This window comes from Ovis canadensis, chromosome 1 (genome assembly GCF_042477335.2).
Source record: "Ovis canadensis isolate MfBH-ARS-UI-01 breed Bighorn chromosome 1, ARS-UI_OviCan_v2, whole genome shotgun sequence".
Lineage (NCBI taxonomy): Eukaryota > Metazoa > Chordata > Mammalia > Artiodactyla > Bovidae > Ovis > Ovis canadensis.
Genome location: NC_091245.1, coordinates 18,663,988 through 18,689,136, shown reverse-complemented (window position 1 = coordinate 18,689,136; position 25,149 = coordinate 18,663,988). Strand labels below are relative to the sequence as shown.

Genomic DNA, 25,149 nt, shown 5'->3' with positions numbered 1-25,149 from the left:
CCGGGAGATGGTGATGGACAGGGAGGCCTGGCGTGCTGCGATTCATGGGGTTGCAAAGAGTTGGACATGACTGAGTGACTGCACTGAACTGAATCATAATGTCATGTTATGTTATGGCTTCTTTGATTTTATCTGATTCTCTGAAAAAGTGTGAGAAGCAAGACATCTTGTTTTTAAGGAGCAGTGGGAGAGAAACCTGAGGTCAGCTGGGACAGCAAAAGGATGGGCAAAGCTGAAGCCCACACAGCAGGGGCAGTGATGTGGTCCTAGCTTTCAGGACAGGGAGAGCCTCCCCAAACACTGAGAGACTCTGAAGAAGGCAAGGGCATCCTGCTGGGACTGACTGAAGCTGGAAATGACTTCTGCCTTCCTCCTTTGGGGCCCACAAGCTGGGCAGTACCAAGCCAGGGAAGGCTGCCTAGAGACAAAAGGAAAATGGGCACTCCAGACAGGCCAGACTCTGTCTGGTGCTCAGTCTGAACTGAGGCTGGGCTAGAGCCGATGCTGGGAGAGACTATTTGGACAGAGCAAAGAATCCTAGACTGGCAGCTGTCTAGGGAGACATATTGGTAGTAGAGGCTGGAGAACAGGGAAGAGACTAGGGGAAAACTGGGCTTCTCATTATGATAGTGATGTGAGGGAGTGATTACGAAGTGAAAGTCATTCAGTCTGACTCTTTGCGGCCCCATGGACTATACAGTCCATGGAATTCTCCATGGTAGTCTTTCCCCTCTCTAGAGGATCTTCCCAATCCAGGGATTGAACCAGGGTCTCCTGTATTGCAGGCAGATTCTTTACCAACTAAGCTATCAGGGAAGCCCGATGTGGGGGCAGTGTATGTGTAAAATGGGTCTTTCAGGACACCTCCCATCATGGAGAGCTTGAAATAATGACAGTGTAACAAGGGAGAGCATTTCTTTTCTTGGAAAGTACAGTTTCTCCCTCTTTGGTTTAACTTTTCTCTGGGGTTGACCAGCAGTAAAAGGTAGACATTGGATGGAGCTTCTCAGAGCATTTATTTTTCCTGATTACGAGGCTGGGAGTAGGGCGCAGCTGAAAACTGCACATTAGTGGTGTGAGTGCTAGCTTGAATGGAGGGGGTGAAGCGGGGGTTTGAGTGGAGGGAGCAGAAGAGCGCAAACAGCTCTGGAGCAGCTGAGCCAGAAGGAAGGATGTGAGGGTGGCTATCAGTGATGCAGGAGGCACTGGGAGCAACTGCCAAGGGTGAGGACCCACCCCCCCCCCCAAGCCCACCCCATCCCTGGATCTCCATTTTTCTTCCTTAAGTTAAAAACCAATTCCTTGAGGCAGCTCAGGCAACAAGGATCAGCAGTCACAGGTTGGAGAGCCGAGTGTGCTCTGGCCAGCAGAGCCAGGATCTGGTCGGACAGTCGCTCAGGCCTCCTCAGCTGTAGCGTCAATGCCTGCGTATGTGAAGTTCTCAAACAGCGACATGTTCACATAGGCCTGGGGAGCAAAGCAAGCTTTAGTCGGGGGCCAGGGACTGGGGTATGCCTGCCCTGGAGGTCCTTGACTTCCATATGGTTGGGGTACGGGAAGAGACACTGATCCGTACTGGAGACTCAAGATGACCCCATGGCCAAGGGTGGTCCTCACCAGCCCAGAGCAGCAAGAATATCAGACCACAGCTGGGAAGCTAACATGAGAGACCCCTGACACAATGGTAGCTAGGTGTTTTTTCGTGCCCTTATCTACTGAATTGATGGCTAATGCATTCATCCATTCATTTACTTATTCTTGTATTCACAAGGCTATTTCTGCTGATTTACCCATTTTTATGGTTGCTTGACTATTCCTTCATTCTTAAGATAGTTGAATAATTCCTATAACTACTTAGCTCAGTTGGTAAAGAATCTGCCTGCAATGCAGGAGACCCCAGTTCAATTCCTGGGTCAGGAAGATCCCCTGGAGAAGGGATAGGCCACCCGCTCCAGTATTCTTGGGCTTCCCTGGTGGCTCAGCTGGTAAAGAATCCACCTGCAATGTGGGAGACTTGGTTCGATCCCTGGGTTGGGAAGATCCCCTGGTGAAGGAAATGGCTACTCACTCCAGTATTCTAGCCTGGAGAATTCCATGGAATGTATAGTCCTTGGGATTGCAAAGAGTCAGACATGACTGAGCAACTTTCGCTTTCATGGTTATTTGATCATTCCTTCATTCCTAAGGTAGTTTAATAATTCCTATAACTAGTCATTAATTCATATTTAAGTGCTGTTTTCACATTACTCATTTTCACGTACTTCTTCACTTAGATTTATTTGATAACTCATTTACTTATAGTATTATTATTATCATTTACTTATAATATTGTTACATTAGATTCAGTTAATCACGTGTTTTTTTGTCACGCGGCTCACAGGATCTTAGTTCCCAGACGAGGGAGCAAACCTGTGCCTCCTGTAGTGGAATCGTGGCATCCTAACCACTGGACCACCAAGCAATTAAGGAATTCCCTTAATTGGTTTATGTGTATGATTATTATATCATTCATCCACTAATTCTATACATGCATTTGTTCAGTTACTGTGTTATCCATCCATCCATTTGGTGAGCTGACCATTCATGCATTCCACCCTGGCACTGTGCCAGGTGAGAAGAGGTGTCCATGATGAGAAAGGACTGATGACCCCAGCAGAGGAAAGCAGGGAGTCCTGGACATGGGCTCTGGGACAGGGACTTGCTGCTGAAGCTGATCAGTGGCCTTGGAAGGCTTTAGAAAGGCTGAGTGTCCCACTCAGTGAGAGCTAGACAGGGCACTACACCCCAGGGCCCAGTTTAGCTGTGGTGCAGCTGTTGGTGGGGACAGGGCCACAGAGACTGCTGCCTTCTGGCTCCTGTGGGCACTGTGAGGGCACTCTGTGAGCTCAGTGAGCCCAGCTCTCCCCACACCCTGGTGCTCTCCTCACCTTCCTGGCTTCCAGCATTCGGCCCAGCTGTAGCGCGATCTGGGCAAAGGGGGGTCGCTCGTACGGACGGTCCCGCCAGCACTGCCGCATCAGCTCGTACCTGCGGGTGGGGATCGATGAGATGAGGGTCAGGGCCTGCTGGGGTGACTGACAGGGGGCCCGGGGCTCGAGGCTGAGGGACTTACACTTCATCGTCACAGTTGCGAGGCTGCTCCATGCGGTAACCCTGTGGCAGCTTCTCATATAGCTCGGCACACGTCATGCCGCAGTATGGGGTGCCCCCTGTGGGAGGGCGATGCTCTCTTAACCCAGGGCCCAGGAGGAGGGGGATGAGGGGTCAGGGAAAGGTGGGGGCCCTCTGGGGAACAGGGCTCAGGGACTCACCAAGGCTCACGATCTCCCAGAGGAGGACCCCAAAAGACCAACTGAAATGAGGAGGATGCACTGAGTTACCTTCTAGGCCCTGGGGCCCAGCAGCTTAATGTCTACCTACCTACCAGCCTTGGCCAGGTATGGTCTCTGCTACTGAAATTCCTTCACAGCCTCCCAGGCTCAACATAATCACAGCTAACATTTTTACTGTGCACTTGCTGTGGGCCAGGCAGTCATCATTTAATGTATATGTTAATTCATCTACCCCACACACCAACCCTACGATATAGGCACTATTATTATCCCCATTTCACAGACAGGGACACTGAGGCACTGAGAGGCTAGCTAGCTCACCAAGGTCACACAGTTAGCAAGTGGCAGAGCTGGGATTCAAACTCTGGCAGTCTGGCTGCAAAGCCCTTGCTCTTAGCTGCCTCTTATATTATAACAGCAGCTGGGAAGATGAGAGGTGGCTGAGGCCAGGGTGGGAGTTCTAGTTGGGGGAGACATTTCAGGGGACCTGGGGCAGAAGTAGGAAGCAGGGGGTAGTGGTTAGAGGGGTGCTGGTGTGGTAGACAGTGAGCTAGGCAGGCCAGGCCAAAGAGCTTGGGGAAGGGCCAGGACCAGGGCTGGAGTGCTGAGCAGGCCAGGTTGAAGAGAAGGGCCGGGGTGGCTGTCTGGAGGAGGGAGCGCAGAAGCGGCTTCTTAGGGGTCATGCTCTGGTTAGGTTCTCCAGTGGGGATGACCTGCCCTTCAGAGAGGAAGGTCAGAGCATTCTTTCGAGTGGTCTCTCCATTTACCCAGGCATTATCCGCCAGCAGCCCCATACCTCTCCAAGGCATCCTCCAGTCTCTTAGTCAAACACAGCCCTAAACCTCTCCTACTCCAATGCTACCTCTGAAACACCTTCCAAGATGAAGCTTCCTTCCCCCCCTCCCAACCCCACCTTCCCATTAAGATGCTGGGCATGGCCAAGGCATGCTTAAGACACATCCGTGTCACATCTGTGTCATACCTGGAATACACCCTCGGGGCAGCCAAGTCATGCCTTGGACAACCTGAGACATCTCTGAGGTGTGTCCAGGTCACACCTACACGCATCCTTAGGGGACCAAACCCTCCTGCTTGTCTGCACTCCCACACTCACACATCACTCTTGGTGGTGTAGACGCTGTAGTTCAGAGACTCAATGGCCATCCAGCGCACTGGGAGACGCCCCTGGGAGGGAGAGGGTTTGAGGGGTTGGGTAAGGAGAAAGGGCTGTTCAGCAGGTTCTGGGAGGCAGGGTGAGGCACGGCCCCGAAGGGGAGGACTGAAGGAGACTCACCATAGTCTTCTTTACATAAACCTCCTCCCCCCGAGAAAGGCCAAAGTCTGCAATCTTGGAGGCCAGGTTCTCTCCGACCAGCACGTTTCGGGCAGCCAAGTCCCTGTGGATGAACTGCAGGCACGGTTAGAAGTCAGGGACGATGGAGGATGACGGAGCCTGGGACTCCAGCGCCAGGGAGGGGGTCCGCCTCATGGCTGGCTTCCTGGCCCCCTCTGTGCCTTTAGTAGCCCTTTACTCTTTTGCCCACCTACCCCAGGCCTCAACCTGGATCAGAGTCTCGTGCCTGGGAAAAACCACAGTGGGGGCTGTCATCCCTTCCTACTTGTGATCTGGGCCATGGCCAAGTTCAGGCTGTATCCTTCTCCTGGGACAATGGTTGACTTTTCCCCAGTGACCACACTGGACCTTCTCTTTGAATGCTCCCTGACCCCGTCTCTCCCTGACCTCTCCCCGACCCCTGCTCCACTGATGAGAGTGGAAAGGCCCTTCTCTTGCCCAAAGTGATCTCTCCCTTGAGTTCCAGATCCTCCCCATTGGGCCCTCTACCTTCCTCAGAGACCTTGCTCTATCACCCCTCCCTCGGCCTTCGCCCCCTGCCCTCTGCTTTCAAAGATGCTCAATACATTAGCAACTTCAAAATGCCTCCCTTCAGTCTCACATCCCCTCCCCCCTTTCATTCAAGCGGGGTGTCCTTGGACTTGGGTTCAGGCTTCCCGTCTGTTCCACCCTTCTTCTGGTGAGTCTCACCCACTCCCTGGCCACCAGCACCCCTATCTTTGAAGTGACAGCTGCCAGACTGTTGTCCCTGGTCCAGGCCTCCTTTCTGGGTTCTAGGCTGACCATTGCAAAATGCTAAGCCACACCCCCAAACACAGACCTGCTTTGGGGGTGGTCTCACCCACTCACCCAGGCCAGCAGCTTGGGGTCACATCCTCTCTATCCTCAATCCCATATCCAATTAGAGCCTGCCGATTTGATCTCCTGAAGTTCACTTGATGGTCTCCCCTCATCCCTCTAGCCCACCTTCCCCAAAGACAGACAGACAGACAGACAGACACACACACACACACACACACACACACACACACACACACACACACACACCTGCTTCTCACTCAGGTACTGCATGCCATTGGCAGCATCACTGGCAAAACGCAGCAGCTGCCGGGAGCTGAGGGTGGAGGCTGTTCCATGTTCCCGGGCAAAAGCTGGGTCAGTTTCCAGGACCCGGCTCTTGCGCAGAAAATCCAGCAGATTCCCATAGGGGGCATATTCAATGGCGATATACAAATAACCTGGGAGGTGAGGAATACAGGGTGGTGATTTATACTCAGACACCTGGGATGGCAGCAGGCACCTTATGGTACTAGATAGAGAACCTGGTGCATGAAGGAGAACCAGTAGTGATGTTTTGGTGTTCTGAAGCTTCCTATAAGCTACTAAAGGTATTGGCTGATGATGGGTTTGGAAGAAGGGGTAGGGGATGAGTTGGGGGCTCACCTCGGTTCTCACAGGCCCCCAAGAGGTTGATGATGTTCGGATGATGCCCCAATTTGCACAGAACTTCCAGTTCTCCCGCAAAGTCACGATGATCATTTTCAGAGGCATACTCTGTGTAAAGAATCCAATATCACTTTTGCCGGAAATAATTCTGGAGAAAGGGTGTGGGCTGTTGAGGGCTGGGGCCAGTTGCTGGTGGAAGCTAGGTGGGGCCTAGCGTTGAGGGAGAAAGGAGAAGGTCAGGGCTGGGGCAGGGGTTGCTCTCAGCGGACCTTTCAGCATCTTGATGGCGGCGTTCATCTTGAGTCCATCCTTCTTGATCATGGCCCGGATGACCTGGCCGAAGTTACCCTCTCCAATGAGATCCTCAAAGGTGATGTCCTCCCACTCCAGCACTGGGTAATTTAGGGGCTCGGGCTGAGGTTTTGGCCGCCGGGTCAGTGTCAAGGTGCCTGAGCTGAACTGCAGAATGGTCTCCTCGCCCTTCACAGGATGGGACAAGTAGGCAGACAGTCCACACAAGAGACAGGGGCAGCAAGATGCAGAGACAGGCAGACAAAACAGTGATCAGACAAACAGAGACCCAGACAGAGGGCACCCTGGTGGCCAGCCAGGCATGGACAGACAAAGGACGCATACTGAGACAGAATCATATGGGATGGAGCCACAGGCGGGCCAGTGGGTAGACAGATGTCCAGAGAGAAATGCAGAGACTGCAGGCTGGAGATCTAGAGTGTGGGCTCTGAAGGAACACGGAGTGGGTAAAATCGCTGGAAGCCACGGCATGAGTCAGTGGAAGGTTGATACTCCTAACACTGAAACCAAGAGGCACTGGAGTGAGCTGTGATGGGAGCAATGAGCCTCCCCTTACTCTGCCAATCCCCCGGCCAGGCTGTGTTGTCACCAGGGATGCTCTGGAGTGGATTCTGGCCTTGGGCAGTGGATCGGGGTATGTTTAGTGAGTACCTACTCCATGCTAAGCCTAGAGCAGCGGGCAGCCAGTGGAGTGGTTTTCTTCTCCATAGCAGAGAAGCAGAGATGACCCCTGTCCATCCACTTGGCAGCGCCCATAGCTCTCAAACCACCCAGGACCTGAAGACAGAAAGAACATAACAGAGAAGACCATCCATTTGTCCTAGCCAAGTAGGACCTGGGCCACCTGGGCAGGGCTGAGAGCAGGGAAAGGAAATAGCTGAATGGGACCACGGGCAGCGCCAATATGAGAATAGAAAGAATGGTTAAGATAGGTCTGTTGGGGTGTGGATCCCTATATGAGCTGCAGCCCAGCTTGACGGGAGAGGTCTGAGGACACAGGTCACATGGATTCACATGAAACATAGACAACCGAGAGCGCACACCGGCATGCACATGCACGCGTTCTAGAGGAGGCCAGTAGGCAGGGCGCCCGTGAGGGGTGCATGTGCACATGCGCTTGTACGGGAGAGCAAGTGGAGGGACACACGTCAGGGATACAGGTGCATGCAGATGGGGGCATTCACAGATGGGCACACTCACGCCCAGCACACGCATTCATGCACACAGATACCCGCACAGAGGTGCCTGGGGCAGGGGTATGTCTTGATATATGTTAGGATGCTACATCCGTTTAAGGCTACTTTCCTGCTCCTTCCCTTCACATTCATACCCCTGACCCTCCCCCACCACAGCCAGGCCGCTTTTTGCACACAACTGACCTCAGAGGGAGGTCAACACAGCCTGGAACAAAGAAGCCGATTGAATCTCTGAAGGGAGTATTTTAGAGGCCTGGTAGAGACAACAGCCTTGGACACTAGGCTTTCTATCACAAGGATCAGCCCTTGAGAGAGAAGAGGGTTTTTTTTTTTTTCAATGCCAAAACTTCTCTGTAAATACCGAGTCCAGGCACAGAGGACCCAGGGCAGAGTTTGGATCATAAGTGACAACAGTGGGGAAGATTCCAGAGGAGAGAGAGGTGGAGGGAGGTGACAGATGGGGTGATGCTGGGGCTCCTGAAGGGGGGTTAGCACCCTCCCCCAGTCCTTACCCCCTCAGTGGGGGCCTGGTGCTCAGGTTTACAGGGAAGACAAGAAGAGTAGGGATGCCTGTGCTTCTCGCAAGGAGTGTGACAGGTGAGGCTGCAGGCTCAGCTCAACTCGAAAGCGGTAGAAACAGTTGGAGGAGGAGCTGCAGCAATGGGTCTGAGGGCTGCAGAATATGCTGCTCTCTGCAGGGTCAGGGAAGGCCCTTGGAGTTCTTAAGTCCAAGGAGGCCCTGGGATTTGCAAAGATGGAGATTGGGATGAGGAACTCAAAGTGCAAGTGCCCTTGTGGCCCAAAGGAGGTTACAGAAGGGCTGAGGACATGAGTCACCGATGCGTGCAGGAGGGCCTGGCCAGAGAGAGGTCCTCATGAAGCCCAGGCATTCTCCATGTTCTCATCAGGCTTCCCAAGCATCCATCACCCCTCATGGGAAGGGGGAGAACCCCGAACTGACCCTGGTGCAACATGGACATAACTGAATGATTCTGAACTGGGAATACTACATATTTCATGACTAATATACCTGGGCTCAGGAGCTGAGTTCAATTCTATAGAAATGGAGAAAATTACAGATTGCACCCTTGTATGCTGTTGGAGAAGGAAATGGCAACCCACTCCAGTGTTCTTGCCTAGAGAATCCCAGGGAAGGGGGAGCCTGGTGGGCTGCCGTCTATGGGGTCGCACAGAGTCGGACACGACTGAAGTGACTTAGCAGTAGCAGCAGCAGTATGCTGTTGAGTATAGTCTTACACCTAAACATCCATGCGTGCACACATACACACTCACAGTGTACAAATACTTGTGTGTATATAGGTAGACACATATATACATAGGGTCTGCACACGTGTGCCCAGCGGTGGGTACAGGTGACTGACCGATCCTGATTGGTAGGTGAAGGTGCGTCTGCGATGCAGGCAGCTTTTGCGGATGCACGCCAACGTGAGGAGGGCAGCCAGGATGGTGAGGCAGGTGGCAGACACAGAGCCCACCACAGCCAGGACCAGCTGTTGATCCAGGCCCTCTTCAGCTGCATGGATCTCTTGGACTGGGCCCTCAATCTGCAGCCCTGGACACCAGAAGAGGGGCAGATCACAGAGATGCCTGGATCAGGGAACCTGGAGGCCACCACGGGGGCACACAGAGGTGGAGGTCAGAGGTCCCAGTACCAGGGAGGGAGCGGGGATGTCAGGCCTGGGACCAGCAGGTTGCTGGAATGTCATGATTTTCCCAGCACTCGGACAGTGGGTCATAAAAGGGAAGGGTCGGGCTCCCCTGGTGATTCAGTGGTTAAGAATGCGCCTGCCAATGCCGGCCCACAGGGGTTCGATCCCTGGTTCTGGAAGATTCCTCACACCTCGGGGCAACTAAGCCTGTGTGCTACAACTACTGAGCCTCCACATCAGAGCCCTCGGACCACAACTACTAAAGCCTGTGCTCCGCGACAAGAGAGAAGTCATTCCAATAAGGAGTCTGAGCACAGCAACTAGAGAGTCGTCCCCATCGCCACAACCAGAGGAAGCCTGCACACAGCAAAGACGACCCAGTGCAGCCAAAAAGAAAAAAGAAGAAGAGCCACACCAAAGAAACACGGAAAAAATGAAAGAAGGGAAGGGTCAGGGCCCCCACTGCCCGGTGTCATATCACTTGTTGGGAGGGGCCCAGGAGGCCCTAGATCCAAGGCAGAGGATCACGTGCCAGGGAGAGCACCTGAGACCAACCCCGTGGCCCGGGCGGCCCCTCATCTCACCGTTGCCCAAGGTGGACTGTTCGACCACGTTGCTCCAGTCACCGGGGCCCTGGACACTGGCCCGCACGCGGAAGAGGTAGCGCGTGCTGGCGTTAAGGCCGCGGACGATGGTGCTCGTCTCCTCGGGCCTGTCCACGTCCATCCACAGCGGGTCTCCGGAGCCCCCCGCCACCTGCACCTCCACGATGTACTTGGATATAGGCCCGGCTGGAGCCTCGGGGCGCTGCCACATCAACTGGATCTCAGAGTCTGAAAGGGCCTGGGCATGGAGGTGTCGGGGGGCTGGGGGCCCTGGGGAGATTGGGGTGGGAAGTGGGGGCTCAGATGGGACCAGGCTGTGTGACTGCGGGGTCAGACAGAGCCGTTCTAGCTGTGTCCCCAGCTCTACTGACCCCAGAATGGGAGATCCGCTGCCAACTTCCCTGCTTCTTCGTGGGCTGTCTATTCCTCTTGCTGTGGCCTCCTTCACCAATGAGCTTCTGCTTCCCCTGACATCCCAAGTCTTCCTCGTAGTGCCCCCATGTCCCCCAGGCCCCACGTCCTCCTTACACCCCACCCCCTCCAGTGACCTCCCTGGGCTCTCCTCTCTCCTAGTCACTCCCGGAGGCCCACATCCTCCTGGCATCCTGGATCCTCCCGTGTCCTGTCCTCCCTGTGCCCCTGTCTCCTGACATCCAGATCCTCCCTGCGCCCGTTTCCACGTCCTGTGGTCTCTGCCTGTCCGTCCAGGCTCCTGTAACCTCCCATGTCCTTCCCGGCCCCGTGTGTTCCCTGCGTGCCCTGCCCTCCCTCATCACGAGCCCGCCGCCCCCTCCCGAGCGTACCGCTGGGGGGCAGAAGCACGCGTGCAGCGGGCGAGGCCGGGCCCAGGAGGGTGCAGTGGTAGAGCCGCACGTCCAGCTGGTAGTGGGTGCCAGGCGTGAGTCCGGTCAGGAGGGCAGTGCGGGCCTGGGGGGACGAGACGTTCTCCCGCCGCTCCTGTCCCCGGGCCCCGTCCCACAGGCGTAGCAGGAAACCATCGCCCACCAGCGGCCCCGGCACCGGGGGTAAGGACCAGCTCACTCGCAGCCGGTCGGGGCCCTCCACATGCCAGCCCTCCAGCCACGGCTTCAACAAGGGCTCTGGGGCCAGAGGTAGAGGTCAGAACTGTCTGGTAGGTCCTGGGGGCCGGACGGGATGGTGAACCCCCAGGGACAACCTCCAGTGGGAAAGGCAGGGACCCCCGGGGCCGACAGGCCGAGACAACCCCGGAGCGAGAGCACGGGACAGTGACCCCTGGGGAGCAGAAAGGGGTGACTCTGGGCCTCTCACCAGGACAGTCTGTGGTCATAAGGGTGGGAGGCCCCCAGGCCCCCTCGCCCCCTTCCCCCGGCCGGCTCAGCTGCACACGGACACTGTATCCCGTCTTTGGCCTCAGGTTCATCAATGTCACGTTCTCACTGGGATCCACTGGGGGCAGGGTGCACAGCATTCAGTCCCAACGCCGTCCAGAAGCCTCCGCTCTCCCTTCCGCCCCTCTCTTCTGCGCACACTCCCCACTCCCTTCCGCCCCTCTCTTCTGCGCACACTCCCCACTCCCTTCCGCCCCTCTCTTCTGCGCACACTCCCCACTCCCTTCCGCCCCTCCATCCCCCTCATTACTGTCTGGCGCCCCATCCCGCCCCTGGCTCTTGCCCCCTCACCCACGATGGTCGACCAGGCCATGGTGCTGTCCTGGGGCCTGTAGTGCAGGCGAACGGAGGCGACGGGTCCGTCCCCAGAGAAGGAGACTAGCGGGGAGACCACGAGCTGGCGGCTCTGCTTGGCCAGGAGCCTCGGGGCGGTCAGGGGCACTGGCGGCACTGCCAGGAGACTCAGGGTAAGGCGTGGCCCACACAGCCCACCCAGCCCTCAGACACAGAGGCAGACTCTGCGCTCTGGGCAGCAAAGGTAACTCTGGGTCTCAGTTTGGACCCGGGGAACCCCCTGGGCTGGGGAGAGACCAGGTGCAACAGATGATCAAAGTGGCCAGGGCCTAGAGAGGACAACTCGGGGCGTAGGGACTCGGAAACAAGGAGATGAGGGTGTCCCAGAAGATGTTAAGTGAGGAAGCGATATGGCCAGACAGGGGTTTGGGGGAGGGCACTCTGCCATGCAATGTGGGGGAGGACAAAGAAGGCTCGAGTCCAAGGCAGCGTCACCCAGCTCTCTGCCCCTCCCCATCATTCATCACTCTCTTAATTAAAAAAAAAGCAGCAGGTGATGAAGCACCTGCTCGACCCAGATACTTCATGTGCACGGCCCCTAATTCTGACAACTGCCGTTAGGCAGGGCTCACCATTCCTATCTTAAGAATGAAGAAACTGAGGCTCAGAGACATGGAACGACCTGCTTAAGGACATGCAGCCAGGGTTTAAACAAAGTCTGTCTGACCAGGCCATCTAAAATCAGCCCATCTTATCCCAAACAGCTTTTGTGCTCCTGCTTAGCTTCCTCACCCCAAGGTCACTGTCTTTCCTGCCTTAGCTCTTCTGTCCAGATTATTGCATTAATGTCTCAACTGGTTCCCTTGCCTCGTCCAAACATTTACCAGACGGATTTTCTAAGGAAAATGGATATATGTATGGATGAGTGCATGCATGGATAAATGGAGGGATGGGGGAAGGGAGGAGGGTCAAGGAGGATGCAGGGGTGTGGTAGAAGGGGTGGGAAGGGACAATGTTGTCGGGCAGGAACACACATGTAAGGAAAAAGTGCTGGCCTGGAGGGAGAGGAAGGTCCAGTTTGGATCCTACGGAGCCCTGGGCCTGCGGCTCACGCAGAGGATTAGGTGACCTGGAGTAGGGCCCCTGACTCGTGCATCAGGTGACTTCCCCACTGACTTCAGAACCAGACCCCCATTACACAGAGGTCTGGAGCCCAGGAGAGGGGTCCAGGCTGCAGATCGTTATCTGAGAGTTGCCAGGGAATGGTTGAAATCTTAGGACTAGGTGACATTATAACTACTAATAGCAATAAATGTCAACACACATTGACCACATACCCTGTGTCAGGCACTGTGCCAAATGCTTAAACGCATCATCTAATCTAATCTTCACGGCAATCCTCCCTTGGTAGGATTGCTGATATCCTCCTTTTACAGAGAGAGAAACAAGCTACGAGGGGCAAGGTAACTCGCTTAGATGATGGAGCTAGAATAGGTAGTGAAGATTCAAAGCCAAGTGGCCTGGGGAGAGTGAGAAGAGGAAGGCTGGAGGTGGGACCCTGGGGTGGTGGAGGGGGCGACAGAGAAGTAGAGAGAGGATGGGAAGCAGAGTCGGACAGTGAGAAAGAGGGAGAGGGACAAGAGGTCTGGGCTTGTGTCAGGGGAGGTGGCGGCGGGGTCAGGAGCACAGGGAAAGAGGACCAGGGGGTGGGAGGGGGTGTGAACGTCTGATGCTTATGGTGCTGCAGAAGGTGGGGGACACCTAGACTGGGGTGGGGGTGCTTGGCTCTCAACAGTCTTGGGCACTGGCAGCTGCCTCCTTATTCACCAGGAAGCACTTCTGGGAAATGAAACAGGTCCACAGCCCCAGGCACTCCCCTGTTGTAGCACTGGGTGCCCGGTGGTGTGACTTGGGGTTGGAGGGAACACAGCCTCGCAGAAGTGGAGAGAAAGGCACTGTGTATCTGCGGGGTGGGGGAGATAGAAAGGAAGCATTGCCCTGGGCAAGGCTGGAGAGTGCCCCATTTCTGGGGCATGGGTTCCCTTTCCAGGTGGGACTGAGCTATGCTCCAGCCTGGAGAGTGCCCGGTCCAGGCCTCAGGCTGACCACAAGCCCTCTTCTCTGCCTGGTGCCGGGCTGTGACCTTACATGCTCTTGCCCTTCCTGCTCCTATCTGAGCAGCCTCGCCTAGCGCCCACTCTATCTGCCATCTATCCTCCATGGACCCAGGACATCACTGACCTTTGACATTGATCCTGAAGCGTCGACTATCCTGGCCACCAGACGTGGACACGCGGCATTCCCAGAGTCCACTGTCCCCAAGAGCCAAGCGGGGCACCTCAAACTCAGCTGTGGTTCTGTCTGGCTCCACAATGGCCTTGGTGGACTGAGAGAGGCGGGGACAGGGACAGGCCTCAGGGAAAGTGTGCCATGTGGCAGAGGTGTGTGTGTTTGTCCAGGCTGACGAGGAGATAGAGACTGGGAGGTGGTCCCTCAACAATCAGCCTGACCCAATTTGAGCTGTGGTCAGGCCAGTGGGCAGAGCCTGCAGAAAGCCCCGAGGGGTGGAGGAGCCTGGGGGTGGGCAGAGGCCCTGGACCCCCAGAGGCCCAGGGGTCATGGGGCTCACCAGGAGCACCGTGCCATCCGGCTTGCGGAGCTCCATGCTTCCCCGGACTGGGAAGGGGTTCCCCGCTGCGGCACAGTTGATCCGGGGTGTTGTGTCCAAGTTGAACTCCAGTTCTGAGACCGTGTCCAAGATCTGGGGGATCCGGTCTGGGGAGAGAGGGGACACTCATCCTGGAGGCCCTATAAGGGCAGACACATGACTGCCACAGAGCCCCCTACCCCCGCCCCGAGTCTTTCATCTTAGAGGAGGCACCGCCAGCATCCCAGTCACTCAGGCCTGCAAGCCAGCAAAGTCCGGGCAACACCTCCAGGCCCTCACGCCCACCTTGACTGGCCCCCGAATCTGCCTCTTGTGCCCTCCGCCTCCTCAGAACCTCCCACACCGACACCAGACCCCTCGCCAGCCTGCCTCACCGGCAGAACCCTGGTTCAGGCCTCTCTAATTTCTGGGCCCCGTGACAGATCCTCTGGGCGCTCCCACTCCCTCCCCAGCAGCTGGGGTCCTCTCTCAACCCACACCTGACAGCGCTCCGACCTCATCAACCCTCCCTGCGGGGCTATCATATTCAGTGCGAACCCTGCAGCCTGTCATTCAAACGCCCCAAGAGCTGACCTCTTCTGACCTCGTCCAGAGCCTCTCCTCATGCCACTGTCCCGGTATTAAAGCTTGAGTCCCCCGGCCTTTGCCCTGCTCTCTCCCTAGCCATCTTTCTCCCGTCCTTCATACCCCATCTGAGATCACGCCTCTTTCCAGAGGCCCTCCCTGACTCTCTCGGGTTGGTCAGGGCTCCCTCGGGGCTCCCACCCACCCTGGGCTGCTGCCTATCCCCAGGGGAGGAGGGGCTTTGAGCCAGGGGGATGCCTCTGGTGAAGCTGACCTGTTCCTCAGAGCCACCCCCATGCTCATACCTGACTTCTCACAGTGCATCCCATGCCACCCGGAGGGGCAGACGCAGCCGCTGAAGCGGTCACAAGTACCACCGTTCTGGCACTGGCACTGGAGGCGGCAGTCAGCTCCAAAACGACCTGGGGCACAGGCTGGGCACAGAGCCGGTGTAGTTAGAGGGGCACAGGTCGGGGGGCAACAAGGGCACAGCTGGGGCCTGGGGGATGCCAGGCTTGGTGGAGAGGGCACTGGTCAGGAGAGCAGGGGACAGTGGAGGGCTTGGTGTGTGAGGTGTGCCAGGGCCAGAAGGAAGAGCTGGGGCCAGGCTTGCAGCCGGCTGTCTGGTCAGAGACTACAGAGGGTGGGACAGTCCGTACCTTCCTGGCACTGGCTTCCTCTCCATCCAGATCCACAAGAACAGCCGTAGGGGTCTGGGAGGCAGAAGGTGAGGCCCCGGCAGCCTGATGTGCCTGGGCACTGCTCCTGGCAGCTCTGCCCAAAACGGCCTTCTCTGCAGGCTAGAAAGAGGGCATGTGGGTATAGAAGCCTCTGTTGGGTCTCAGCGTTCAAGACCTCCTGGAACATGCTCACCCTCCAAGTCCATTCTCGTGGTCTGAGAGTCTTCTCCCAGCCTGGCATCCTCTCCTGCCCAGGTCCTGGTGCCCCCTCCTCCTTACCCTGCTCACAGCGGGTCCCAGTGAATCCAGGGGGGCACACACACTCGCCGTCCTGGTCATGGCAGACACCTCCATGCAGGCAGCCTGGGCATTCCTTGGTACAGTCTTGTCCCCAGCGCCCCGCCTCACAGCCTGCAGGAATGTACTCTCAACAGCTGACCCTCACCCACTGAACCACTGCCTCTGAGGACTGGGGCACCCCTGGGGGCTCAGGGGGATCCACAGGAAGTATGCACAGGGGACCCAACCTCCCATATCACCCACCACCTCTGCCCTCTGCTCCTGACCCCGCACGATGAGTCGAAAGAAGGCACTGCCCAGCGGGCTGGCTTCCAGGTATGTGGCACTGTAGATGCCGCTCGATGATGGCTGCACGTTTGGGAGCTGCAGCAAAAACTGCCCGTCCTGGGCCTCGTGCCAGTCCAGGGTGTAGAAATAGGATCCTGGGGGCATAAACGGGATAGGGGCCTCAGCATCACACAAGAGCATCACACCTCTGCCCACCTTATCCCGAGTCACATTAGTGTGGGTCAGGCAGAGTGAACAGACAGGGGGAAGGCACCAGCGAGTGTCTGGACCTGAGCCAGGAATGTAGGAGGCAGCGCCTTTTCCATGCTCCACCAACCACTCAGTAAATCACCAACCCTGTTCAGTCCACGTCCTCCTTGTCTCCTAAAGCTGCCCGCTTTTCTCCACGCTCACTTGCCACTACCCTGCTCCCAGCCTCCCACAGCCTTCCAAGCTGTTTTTCTGCCTCCAGTCTCCCTGCTTCCTGTCCATCCTCCACTCAGGGTGACCAGTGAGATTTTCCTCCAATAGACTCCACCATAGCTGCCCTGCTTAAGCTCTTCAATAGTTCTTCACTGCCCAAGGGACAGCGTTGGACTCCTCAACACATCATTTTCACCAGTTTGGCTACCGTGCAGCCCTTTAGCCCCACACCTCTCCACATCTTGACTTCTAGCATTCCTGAACTGCTTTATCTCTTCCAGAAACAATGTGGTATCTCACAGCTTCCTGCCTTTGCTCTTATCAATCCTCCTCCTGGAATGCTTCTCCCCTCTTCTTTGTGCAGTTCATTCCCAGGAGCCTCTCCTTCCAGGATCTGTGGACCCTAATATTAGGGTTCTTGTCCCTGCACCCCTCCCCCTTCCTCTTTGCTCAGGATGGAAGAGAGATTCTAGGGAACACAGGTCTACCTGACTCCACACCTCTTATTAGTTCAGGGACCCTGGAGCTCAGGAGGCAAAACCTTTGGCTCAGGAGTCCAGGGACTCAAGAGGCAGCCAAAGGGCAGCGGGTGTGAGAGCTGAGGCAGGAATCTTTGGGGCCACACAGAAAACTGGCTTCCTCCTCCGCGGTGGCCAGAGGAGCTGACAGGGCTAGGTGGGGGCAGGCCCGGGCTGAGATCCCCAGGCCTGCCCTGGCCCCCGCTCCCATCTGGACAGATCTCTGGAAGAGGCCAAATGTCCCTTGCCTGTGCTGGGGCTTTGTTACCCCTTCTCTTCTTCAGCAGGGGGCGGGGGGGGGGGCGGTTTCTGCTCCCTGTCAGACATGCTGTGATAGTACTTGCTAACTTCTGGGAGAGCCCAACTGGGAGGGGTTAACACAGCTAACTGGGGGGTGACAGGGAAGGAGGCAGCGGACCATGAGGCCGCTGGTCCTCCAGGCACAGCAGGAGGACATCTCACAGCCAGAGATGAGTTGGATGCAGGTGCTTCCCACAGATCTGGTGCAGGAGAAAGGATGCCCCCCCCCCCCCCCCCCCCCCGCCCGGAGGCTGGCCAGAGCGGGTAACAGGTGTATGGAGTAACGGCTGTGTCAGGGGCCAGCATTAGGAGCTTCCAGGGCCACGGAGGTGCCGGGGTGTCAGAACTAAGGGTTTACCTGCCCACCCAGTTCAGACGCCTCCTCCCTTACCGTTGCTCTTCCAGATCACATCTGTCTGTTTCTCCTTGCGCACCCGCGCGGAAAGTACAGCCGTGTCGCCCTTGTTCACTGTGTGTGTGACCTTGTCCGGGAGCAGGTGGGCTGCGAGGCGGATGGAGGGCGGGGTCAGGGGTCAAGGGCAGCCCCTCCTCCCCTCCCCCACCCCCAGTCACTGGCGGCCGGACTCACCCCCGGGGCTGTTGTGCACATAGAGGACGCGCGTGCGCCGCGCCCCCGCGCCGCCCACGCAGGAGAAGACGCCCACCAGGTCGGAGGGCTGCGAGAAGCCGCGCACCGTCACTCGGCTCGAGCCGTTGCGGGCGGTGTGCGGGGGCTGCCCGGGCCGCGGCGTGCGCACGATGCGGTCGTCCTTCTCCAGCAGCAGCGGGGGCCCCCAGGCGTCCGAGCCCCTGCCCGCCCCCGCCTCCCCGGACACGCAGGTCAGGAAGAAGCGCTGGGGCTCGGTCAGACGCAGGTCGGCCAGCAGCGTCAGGTCCACCGCCGCCCCTGGGCCGGGACACCGAGCTCCGGTCTGGCAGGGTCCCGGCCCTCCCCCTGCCCCGCCCTCCACCTCTCGCCCCTCTCCTCGAAGCCTCTCCCCTCTCCTCCCCTCCCCCCCAGGCACTGCACTTCATTAGGCACGTCCATCCGCCTCCCTTCCTGTCTCTATCCCCTTCCCGGTGCACTGGCCCCTTTCCCTCGAGTCTCTTCATCCTAACAGAACAAAAACAAAAACAAAGCCCCTTCCCTAGCCTCCCCATGCCCTCCTTTCTCCAGCCAGATGGCTTCCCTTTACAGCCCAGCCTTCGGAAAGAAAGAATGATCTATGCGCCCCATCACCGTTTCCTCACTCTATTCCTGGCAGTGCCCTTTCCTGACCTGTCTCTACAGCTGCTCCGCAAAGGGGAGCCGCTCTCCCTCCCCCCTCCACTCTGCCCCCCTCAACACCAGATTGCCGGCTAGGAGAGCGCTAAAGATCAGAAGTGTCTTGGAGGGACCCTCCCGTTGCTCTGGTTGCCAGGTCACTCCGGAATCTGGACCGGTTTGCTGTGCTGGGATTGAAGGCGGGAGAGGCTGCATTCTGCAGCCAGGTGGTTATGGGGCAGAAGGGAAGAAAGCTCTGGTCCCAGCAAAAGGTCAGAAGCAGGGAGGGCAGGCCCTAGGGCCCACTTGGGGCTGAAACATGCATGGACACCAGGTGGGCCTTGGCCTTTGCCTCCTACAGAGCTTCCTCTGGACATACCTATCAAATGCACGAAACTGTGGGAGATAGGGGCTGAAGAGGTGCCTCCTGGAAGATACAGCTGGAGGGTCTTAAAGCTGAGCAGGATACAGGGTGGGGATTGAGGATGAGGACAGGGAGAGGTCATTGGTGGGGAGGACCTTCTAGGCAGAGGACATGCCTTGGTGCATGCTAAGTTGCTTCAGTCGTGTCCGACTCTTTGCAACCCCATAGACTGTAGCCTGCCTGGCTCCTCTGTCCTTGGGGATTCTCCAGCAAGAACACTGGAGTGGGTTGCCGTTTCCTTCTCCAGGGGATCTTCCTGACCCAGGGATCTAACCCGCGGCGTATCTTATGTCTCCAGCATTGGCAGGTGGGTTCTTTATCACTAGTGCCACCTGGGAAGTCCCAGAGCCTGAGTAAACATGTGGAATGAAAAATATCATGGTGTGGACAGGGGGCTGTCCAAGTTCAAAGTGGTTGGGGCATAGGGTGTGAAGTCAGAGCCAGGAGGGACCTCGTAGCGCTGGAGTCTAGGCTCAGCTGAGCCTCCTCAGCCCTGGGACCCCATGCCTTCCCAAGCCCCTCCTACTCTGTCCTTGCCTGTTCACTGCCAAGTGGTTAGTTGGTTTAGATGCTACTTTGCTTGTCAATGGATATTCTTTGAAAGCCTGCCGCAAGTAAACGAAGCTGGCTGCCTGTCCTGTGCCAAGCACCTGTTTTCCTTTGGATCCTCACACTCTGCAGAAGTTGGTGTCTTTCCATCCACAGAGGAGGGTCATAAAAATTATTCTCCAGTCTTCCTCTAGCAAGCTCATCCCCTCTCCAGGCTTTCACCATCACTTCTGAATCAGTAACCCCGGGCAGGTCTCTCGGCTCTCCCCACACTTGCTCTTCTCTGGACTTCCTGCCTCAGCAGACTGCAAAACCCATCTGAGATACAAACTTCGAGACATTTCATACTGCTGCTATCATAATGAGTCTATCGGAGATCAGTTATATGCCACGTCTTTACTTATGTTCTCTTGTTTTATCATCCCAGCTCTCCTGGGAGGTGGGTATTATTACCCCAGTTTTATAGCTGGAAAATTAAGGCTCAGAGAAATAACTTACCCAAGGGCATACAATTAGTAACTGGCAGAGCCTGGTTGTCTGACTCTAAAGTCCACACTTTGAAGCACTGTTCTGACTGCCCCAATCAGTCACAAAATAATTCTGTTTCCTCAGAACCTCTATAGACTTCGTCCCCACCCTCAAGTCTGCCCTTGTTAACTCTCATCCTTGCTTCCATGGACCATCCTGATAGCCACACTCTTCCCTCAGCTTGTCCTCCAAACTGACCCGTTCGAGACCTTGTGACTCTCTGGCCTACAACCTTCTGTGGCTCCCTATTGCCCTCCAGGATGCAGAGCTTGCTGTAGAGCTCCCTTGCAGTTCCCACTGCCCCTCCTGCTGTGCGTTCCCTCCAGAATCCCTCGCTTCCCTGTACTTCCACGCCTCTGAGACTTGTGTCTCTTGTTCTGATTGCCCTGGAATGAAGACCACTCCTCTGAGTGGAGTTTGTCCTGATCCCTTTCCATCTCCTACCCTGAAGGAGAGTAGGCTGACTCTTCCGTGCTCCTCTGTGTCTGTGCCGTGCTCACCCAGTGTCCTGGGTCTCCCACTAGACCGCAAGCCTCTCAAGGTGGCCTTTGTGTTCTAATCCTCTTTGGGCAGCACGCTGAAGGAATTGGCTACCACGTATTCAGAAGCTCTTAGCAAGTGCTCTTTGTAAATTACCTCACTGAAACCCAGCTACAGCCATAGGAGGTCAGCATCGTTCAATCTGTTGTATAGCTCTAGAAGTTCTCTGCCTCTTATAGCTCTTGGAATATTGTTGGTACTCGATAAATGTTTGTCGAATGAATAACTGAGTTGAGTCCCACACACAGACTGTAGGAGCACCCCTGGAAATTTCAGGGGGCCCAGAGGCTCTGCTGCTCCTCGCTGATGTTCAAATCCGACACAGTCTGTGGCTGCTTCCCTCCCCCCGTCCCTAGCTTCTGCCCGGGTTTTCCAGGCCCCGATCCCACTTTCTAGTGAATCAGTGTGGAGGAAAGCGATCGCAAAGATGATAGGGTTTTCGGGGGTGGGGGTAGTCAAGACCCTGGGCAGGGAGGTTCAGGGGAGACTTACCAACATGAGAAGCCAGGAAGAAGATGGGGAGTAGCAAAGGGGGCTCCAGCCAGACCATACTCCGGAGGCTGACTGCGCCAGCCAGCACAAGCGGGGCCCAGGGTCAGTCGCTGGGTCTGGTTGCTCAGCCTGTGCAGTCAGTGTGTTGGTGTTTGGGAGGAAGAGGAAATGAGTTAGCTTGGGTGGGAGGGGTGGCAGGGGAGAGGGGTGGGGAGGACTTATCCTGCTTCTGGGCCCCTAGGCCCCCCTAGTCTGGGGATAGGTGTGGCCTGGAAGGTCCTGGAATGGGGTCACTTAGGGTGGGGGGAGGGTTGTCGTAAGGACAGACCTGGGGACTGTTGGGCCATTTCCCTTCCCCTCCTCTCCCCATGGTCCTCAGTCCTGCCAGTAGGCAGGAGGCAGGAGACAGGAAAGGGAGGAAGTCGGTGGCTTCCTCCTATTGAGAAGGGATGGGGAGGATATTGTTCTGGGGTCTCTCCTCCCCCAGCACAAGCACATGATTCCTTATGTTTGCGCCCCAGGACACAGTTACATGGGTGTCCTAGAGAGCAGTTCATGTATGTAACACAAGGGTCCAGAATGTACACAACGGAACAAAACAACACACTCAGGGCAAAAGCCCTTTGATTCAATCTTGTGTTATTCTCTCAGTTTACAGGTAGCAAAACTGAGGCCTGAGCCTGCAGGGCCTGAGGGCTCTCTGAGGTCGTGGCGAGGCTGGGACCTGAGCTTCTGACTTAGCCGTTCCTCAGGGCTCATGCTAAGCCAACCTACAGAGTGCACAGGGGGTGAATCTCCTGCATTTGCAATCCTTGGCTTAAGCCACTAACAGAGGCTTCAGCACACTGTCTGCCTGATGTCATTATCCTTGGACACTGGGGCAGCAGAAGCCCTGCCCAGAGAGTGCCTGCACTCTCGAGGGCTGACAGCGGCCTGGAGGCAGTCCTAGCCCTTGACAAAGGCTCTGAAGTCCCATGGATCTGCTGTGCCCCTCGTCTCTCCCTCCCCTGGTGCCACCTCTCCACTGGCAGTTGCCAGAGCAGAACATCATCCATGGGCATAGAATGCCCGCCAGGCTGGGGGTGGGGTCTGTCCTTGCAGGGAACAGAGGGAAGCGTGTTGGAGCCATTGAGTGGCTGGGCATGCTTGTGAAACCTGACTCCTCTGGCCTCGAATGGAGTGGTTGGGGTGGGGTGAGACCTGGTGCTAGGTTAGGGGACTGGTTTGGAAGTCCACACCCTCCCTCTGGGGCTGGGACATCAACCTTCCCTTTGGGGCTGGGACATCTTCCAGAATCTGTTGCCAGGTGAAAGCTAGACCCTCTTTTGGACCCACTAGGCTCTAATTCACTGTCTGGGGGAAGCTGGGCCACTGCAGTCTAGCTGAGCTGGTTTAGGCATGGGACTCTTCAGAAAATCCCTGAAAACTCCCAGGAGAGACATTGACTCCTGGTGTAGTTTGAAAAATGGATCAGGGAAGACCCCCCACCCTACCCCCACCATGTTGGCCCCCAGATTCCTCATTCCTAGGTATGAGGCTGGGAAGAGCTTTTTGTGGATAAGACTCTGGTGGGAATGGGTGTGGCTGATGCTTTAGTCTTCAGCTTTTAAGACCTTTGACTCTGGCATAAGAAAGGAGTTGGGAAATGCTGGGGCAGTTTGTCTGGCAGGGTTGTAGGCAGAACTTTTCCCTTGTTTCTGGGAAGGCCTAATGTCATTTTGTATGTATACAGAGAGCACTTGGGCAGCATCTGTTGTGGAAAATGACAGCTACTGGCACAGGTGTTTGCTCTGAATGAAGTTTAAGGCTCTGTGACTCTGTAACATGGCAAAGACTACAGGTCCATCTGGCCACCCCACTTTCAACTGGGAAACAGAACTCAGTAGTAATGATCTGTAGATGAACACAATGCACGTCTTGCAGAGTTTGTATACAAGAATTTGTATTATAAAACAGTGTCCTATAAAAGTGTATTTTTACATGTGTTGAGATTACGTTGCAAGCAACTTAAATACCATCTGTTTACAAACAGAATGTCACGAATGAACTGTCTGTGCACCAACAAATTTTGAGTGGGTTGTGTGTACATCTGCTCTTGCAATAGTAATACTTAAACCATAATGCATGCTTTAAAGTCTCAGTCACTGGAAAGTCACTGGAAAGTTACAGACCAAGAATAATGTTAATGCAGATACGCAGGTCTACACCTTGTGAGGTCAACTTTCCAATCCAGAACAAAGCTGATAATAATAGAGCTAAAGATAACTTATTTTTTAAAGAAGCAAGAATAGCAGCATGACCAACTCCACACAAGGCTGATGATTCACTGCCACAAAAGCCACCTTCCTGCAAATAGTGGGAATGCCAGCTCTTGTCACATGGTCACATATAGGGGTTTTGCCAGGTCACCAGGGGTTAAGGGCAACCAGGCCTCCTGTGGAACTCTGAAGCAGAGATTTTCAGTAAACAATCCATGCCAATTTACTTTCCCAATGCCGTGTTTTACTTACCTTCAGTTAGAATGTTGCTAGTAAGAAGCCTGCAGTTGGACCTGAAAAGGTAATGAAAGTAGTTATCCTTTGCCCATAAGAACTGAAGAAGGGTGTGAAACTGTGGGACTGTCCAAAGCCCATCGGGCAGCCTCATGTTCCACTGTGGGGCCGTGGAGCTAAAGAGTTCTGTGTTTGCATAATTGTGTCAGCTATTGTTATCAACTGAGTGCTGCTGAAAATGGTCATGTATTTTTTCATAGCTAATCTGAGCTTTGGGGCTGCTACTTTTGGAGAAGTAGTCTGTTGTGGTCCCTTTGGAATGCCATAACAAGATACCATAGACTGGCTAGCTCCTAAAGAGGAAACATTTATTTCTCACAGTTCCAGAGGCAAGAAGTCCAAGATCAGGATGCCAGCATGGTCCAGTGAGGATCCTCTTCCAGGTCACAGGTCCTCACAGGGTGAGAAGGCAAAGGAGCTCTCTCAGGTCTCTTTTATAAATGTATTACAGGCGTCCCTAAGAGGTAGTGTGGGCTCTATTCTAACGTCTCCCATAAAGTGAAGAACACAATAAAGCAAGTCACATATTTTTGGGTTTCCCAGTGTATATAAAAGTTAGGCTTACTGTACTATATCTATTAAGTGTACGATACCATCGTGTCTAAAAAATATATGTACTTTAGTTTAAAAATACATGGGACTTCCCTGATGGTCCAGTGACTAAGATGCTTCACTCCCAGGGCAGGGGGCCCAGGTTCAATCCCTGGTCAGGGAACTAGATCCTGCATGCAACTAAGACCTGATGCAGCCAAGTAAATAAATAAATATAAATATTAAAAATATTTTATTGCTAAAAAATGCTAACCATTATCCAGAACTTCGGCAAGTTGTAAGTTTTTGCTGGTGGAGGGTCTTGCCTTGATGTTGGTAGTTGCTACAGGAGGGGGTGGCTGTGGCAATTTCTTAAAGTAAGACAACAGTTAAGTCTGTATCAATTAACTCTTTCTTTCCTTTGAACACTTAGAGGCCATTGTAGGGTTATTAACTGACCTAATTTCACTATTATTGTGTCTCAGGGAAACCCAAGGAGATGGGGAGTGACAGGGGACTGACCAATGGGTGGAGTAGTCAGAACACGCATTTATCGTTTAATTTCGCTATCTTATATGGACACCTGCCCCCAAACAAGTACAGTAACATCAAAGATCACTGATCACAGACGATCATACCAAATGTAATAATAATAAAGTTTGAAATATGAGAATTACCAAAATGCAACACAGAGGCAGGAAGTGAGCAAATGCTGTTGGAAAAATGGCACTGATACCTTTGCTTGATGCAAAATTGCCACAAACCTTCAATCTGTAAAAAAAAAGTATCGTCTGCAAAGCATGATAAAGCAAAGCACCATAAAATGAAGAATGCCCACAATTTTACCGTCATGATCCAATCACCCAAAGGCCTCCACCTCCTAAGACCGTCACATTGGGCATTAAGATTTAAATGTATGGATTTTGGAGGGGGACAAACATTCAGACCATACTGTCATCCTTTGCTAGGA

At 55.0% G+C, this 25,149-nt stretch overlaps 1 protein-coding gene across 2 annotated transcripts; it reads right to left on the bottom strand.

Moving 5' to 3' along the window:
* Positions 1 to 997: 997 nt before the first annotated feature.
* On the bottom strand, positions 998 to 23,621 carry TIE1 (tyrosine kinase with immunoglobulin like and EGF like domains 1). Of its 2 annotated transcripts, none has more exons than XM_069588836.1 (24): positions 23,607 to 23,621; positions 21,097 to 21,225; positions 17,889 to 18,206; positions 17,691 to 17,801; positions 16,058 to 16,213; positions 15,771 to 15,902; positions 15,471 to 15,611; positions 15,117 to 15,245; positions 14,209 to 14,354; positions 13,821 to 13,965; positions 11,577 to 11,735; positions 11,206 to 11,343; positions 10,719 to 11,015; positions 9,895 to 10,185; positions 9,023 to 9,213; positions 6,402 to 6,612; positions 6,130 to 6,240; positions 5,734 to 5,924; positions 4,627 to 4,740; positions 4,447 to 4,517; positions 3,312 to 3,352; positions 3,113 to 3,209; positions 2,928 to 3,027; positions 998 to 1,467 (listed from the first exon to the last, which is right to left on the bottom strand). In XM_069588836.1, the coding sequence occupies exons 2-24, from the start codon at positions 21,152 to 21,154 to the stop codon at positions 1,396 to 1,398; spliced, it is 3,420 nt and encodes a 1,139-aa protein (XP_069444937.1). In that variant the 5' UTR covers positions 21,155 to 21,225; positions 23,607 to 23,621; the 3' UTR covers positions 998 to 1,395. The 2 variants fall into 2 exon arrangements, with proteins under 2 accessions (XP_069444937.1, XP_069444932.1); XM_069588831.1 differs by lacking the exon at positions 23,607 to 23,621 and adding an exon at positions 21,425 to 21,466.
* Between the last annotated feature and the right edge of the window lie 1,528 nt (positions 23,622 to 25,149).

Bases quoted from the DNA above. Each gene is read 5' to 3' on its own strand.
- TIE1 (XM_069588836.1), bottom strand. From the start codon at position 21,154: ATGGTCTGGCTGGAGCCCCCTTTGCTACTCCCCATCTTCTTCCTGGCT. The intron at 5,925-6,129 runs GTGAGCCCCCAA...CTCACCTCCCAG, and splicing joins GGGGGCCTGTGAGAACCGAG to GTTATTTGTATATCGCCATT. The intron at 3,210-3,311 runs GTGAGTCCCTGA...GCCCTCCCACAG, and splicing joins CTGGGAGATCGTGAGCCTTG to GGGGCACCCCATACTGCGGC.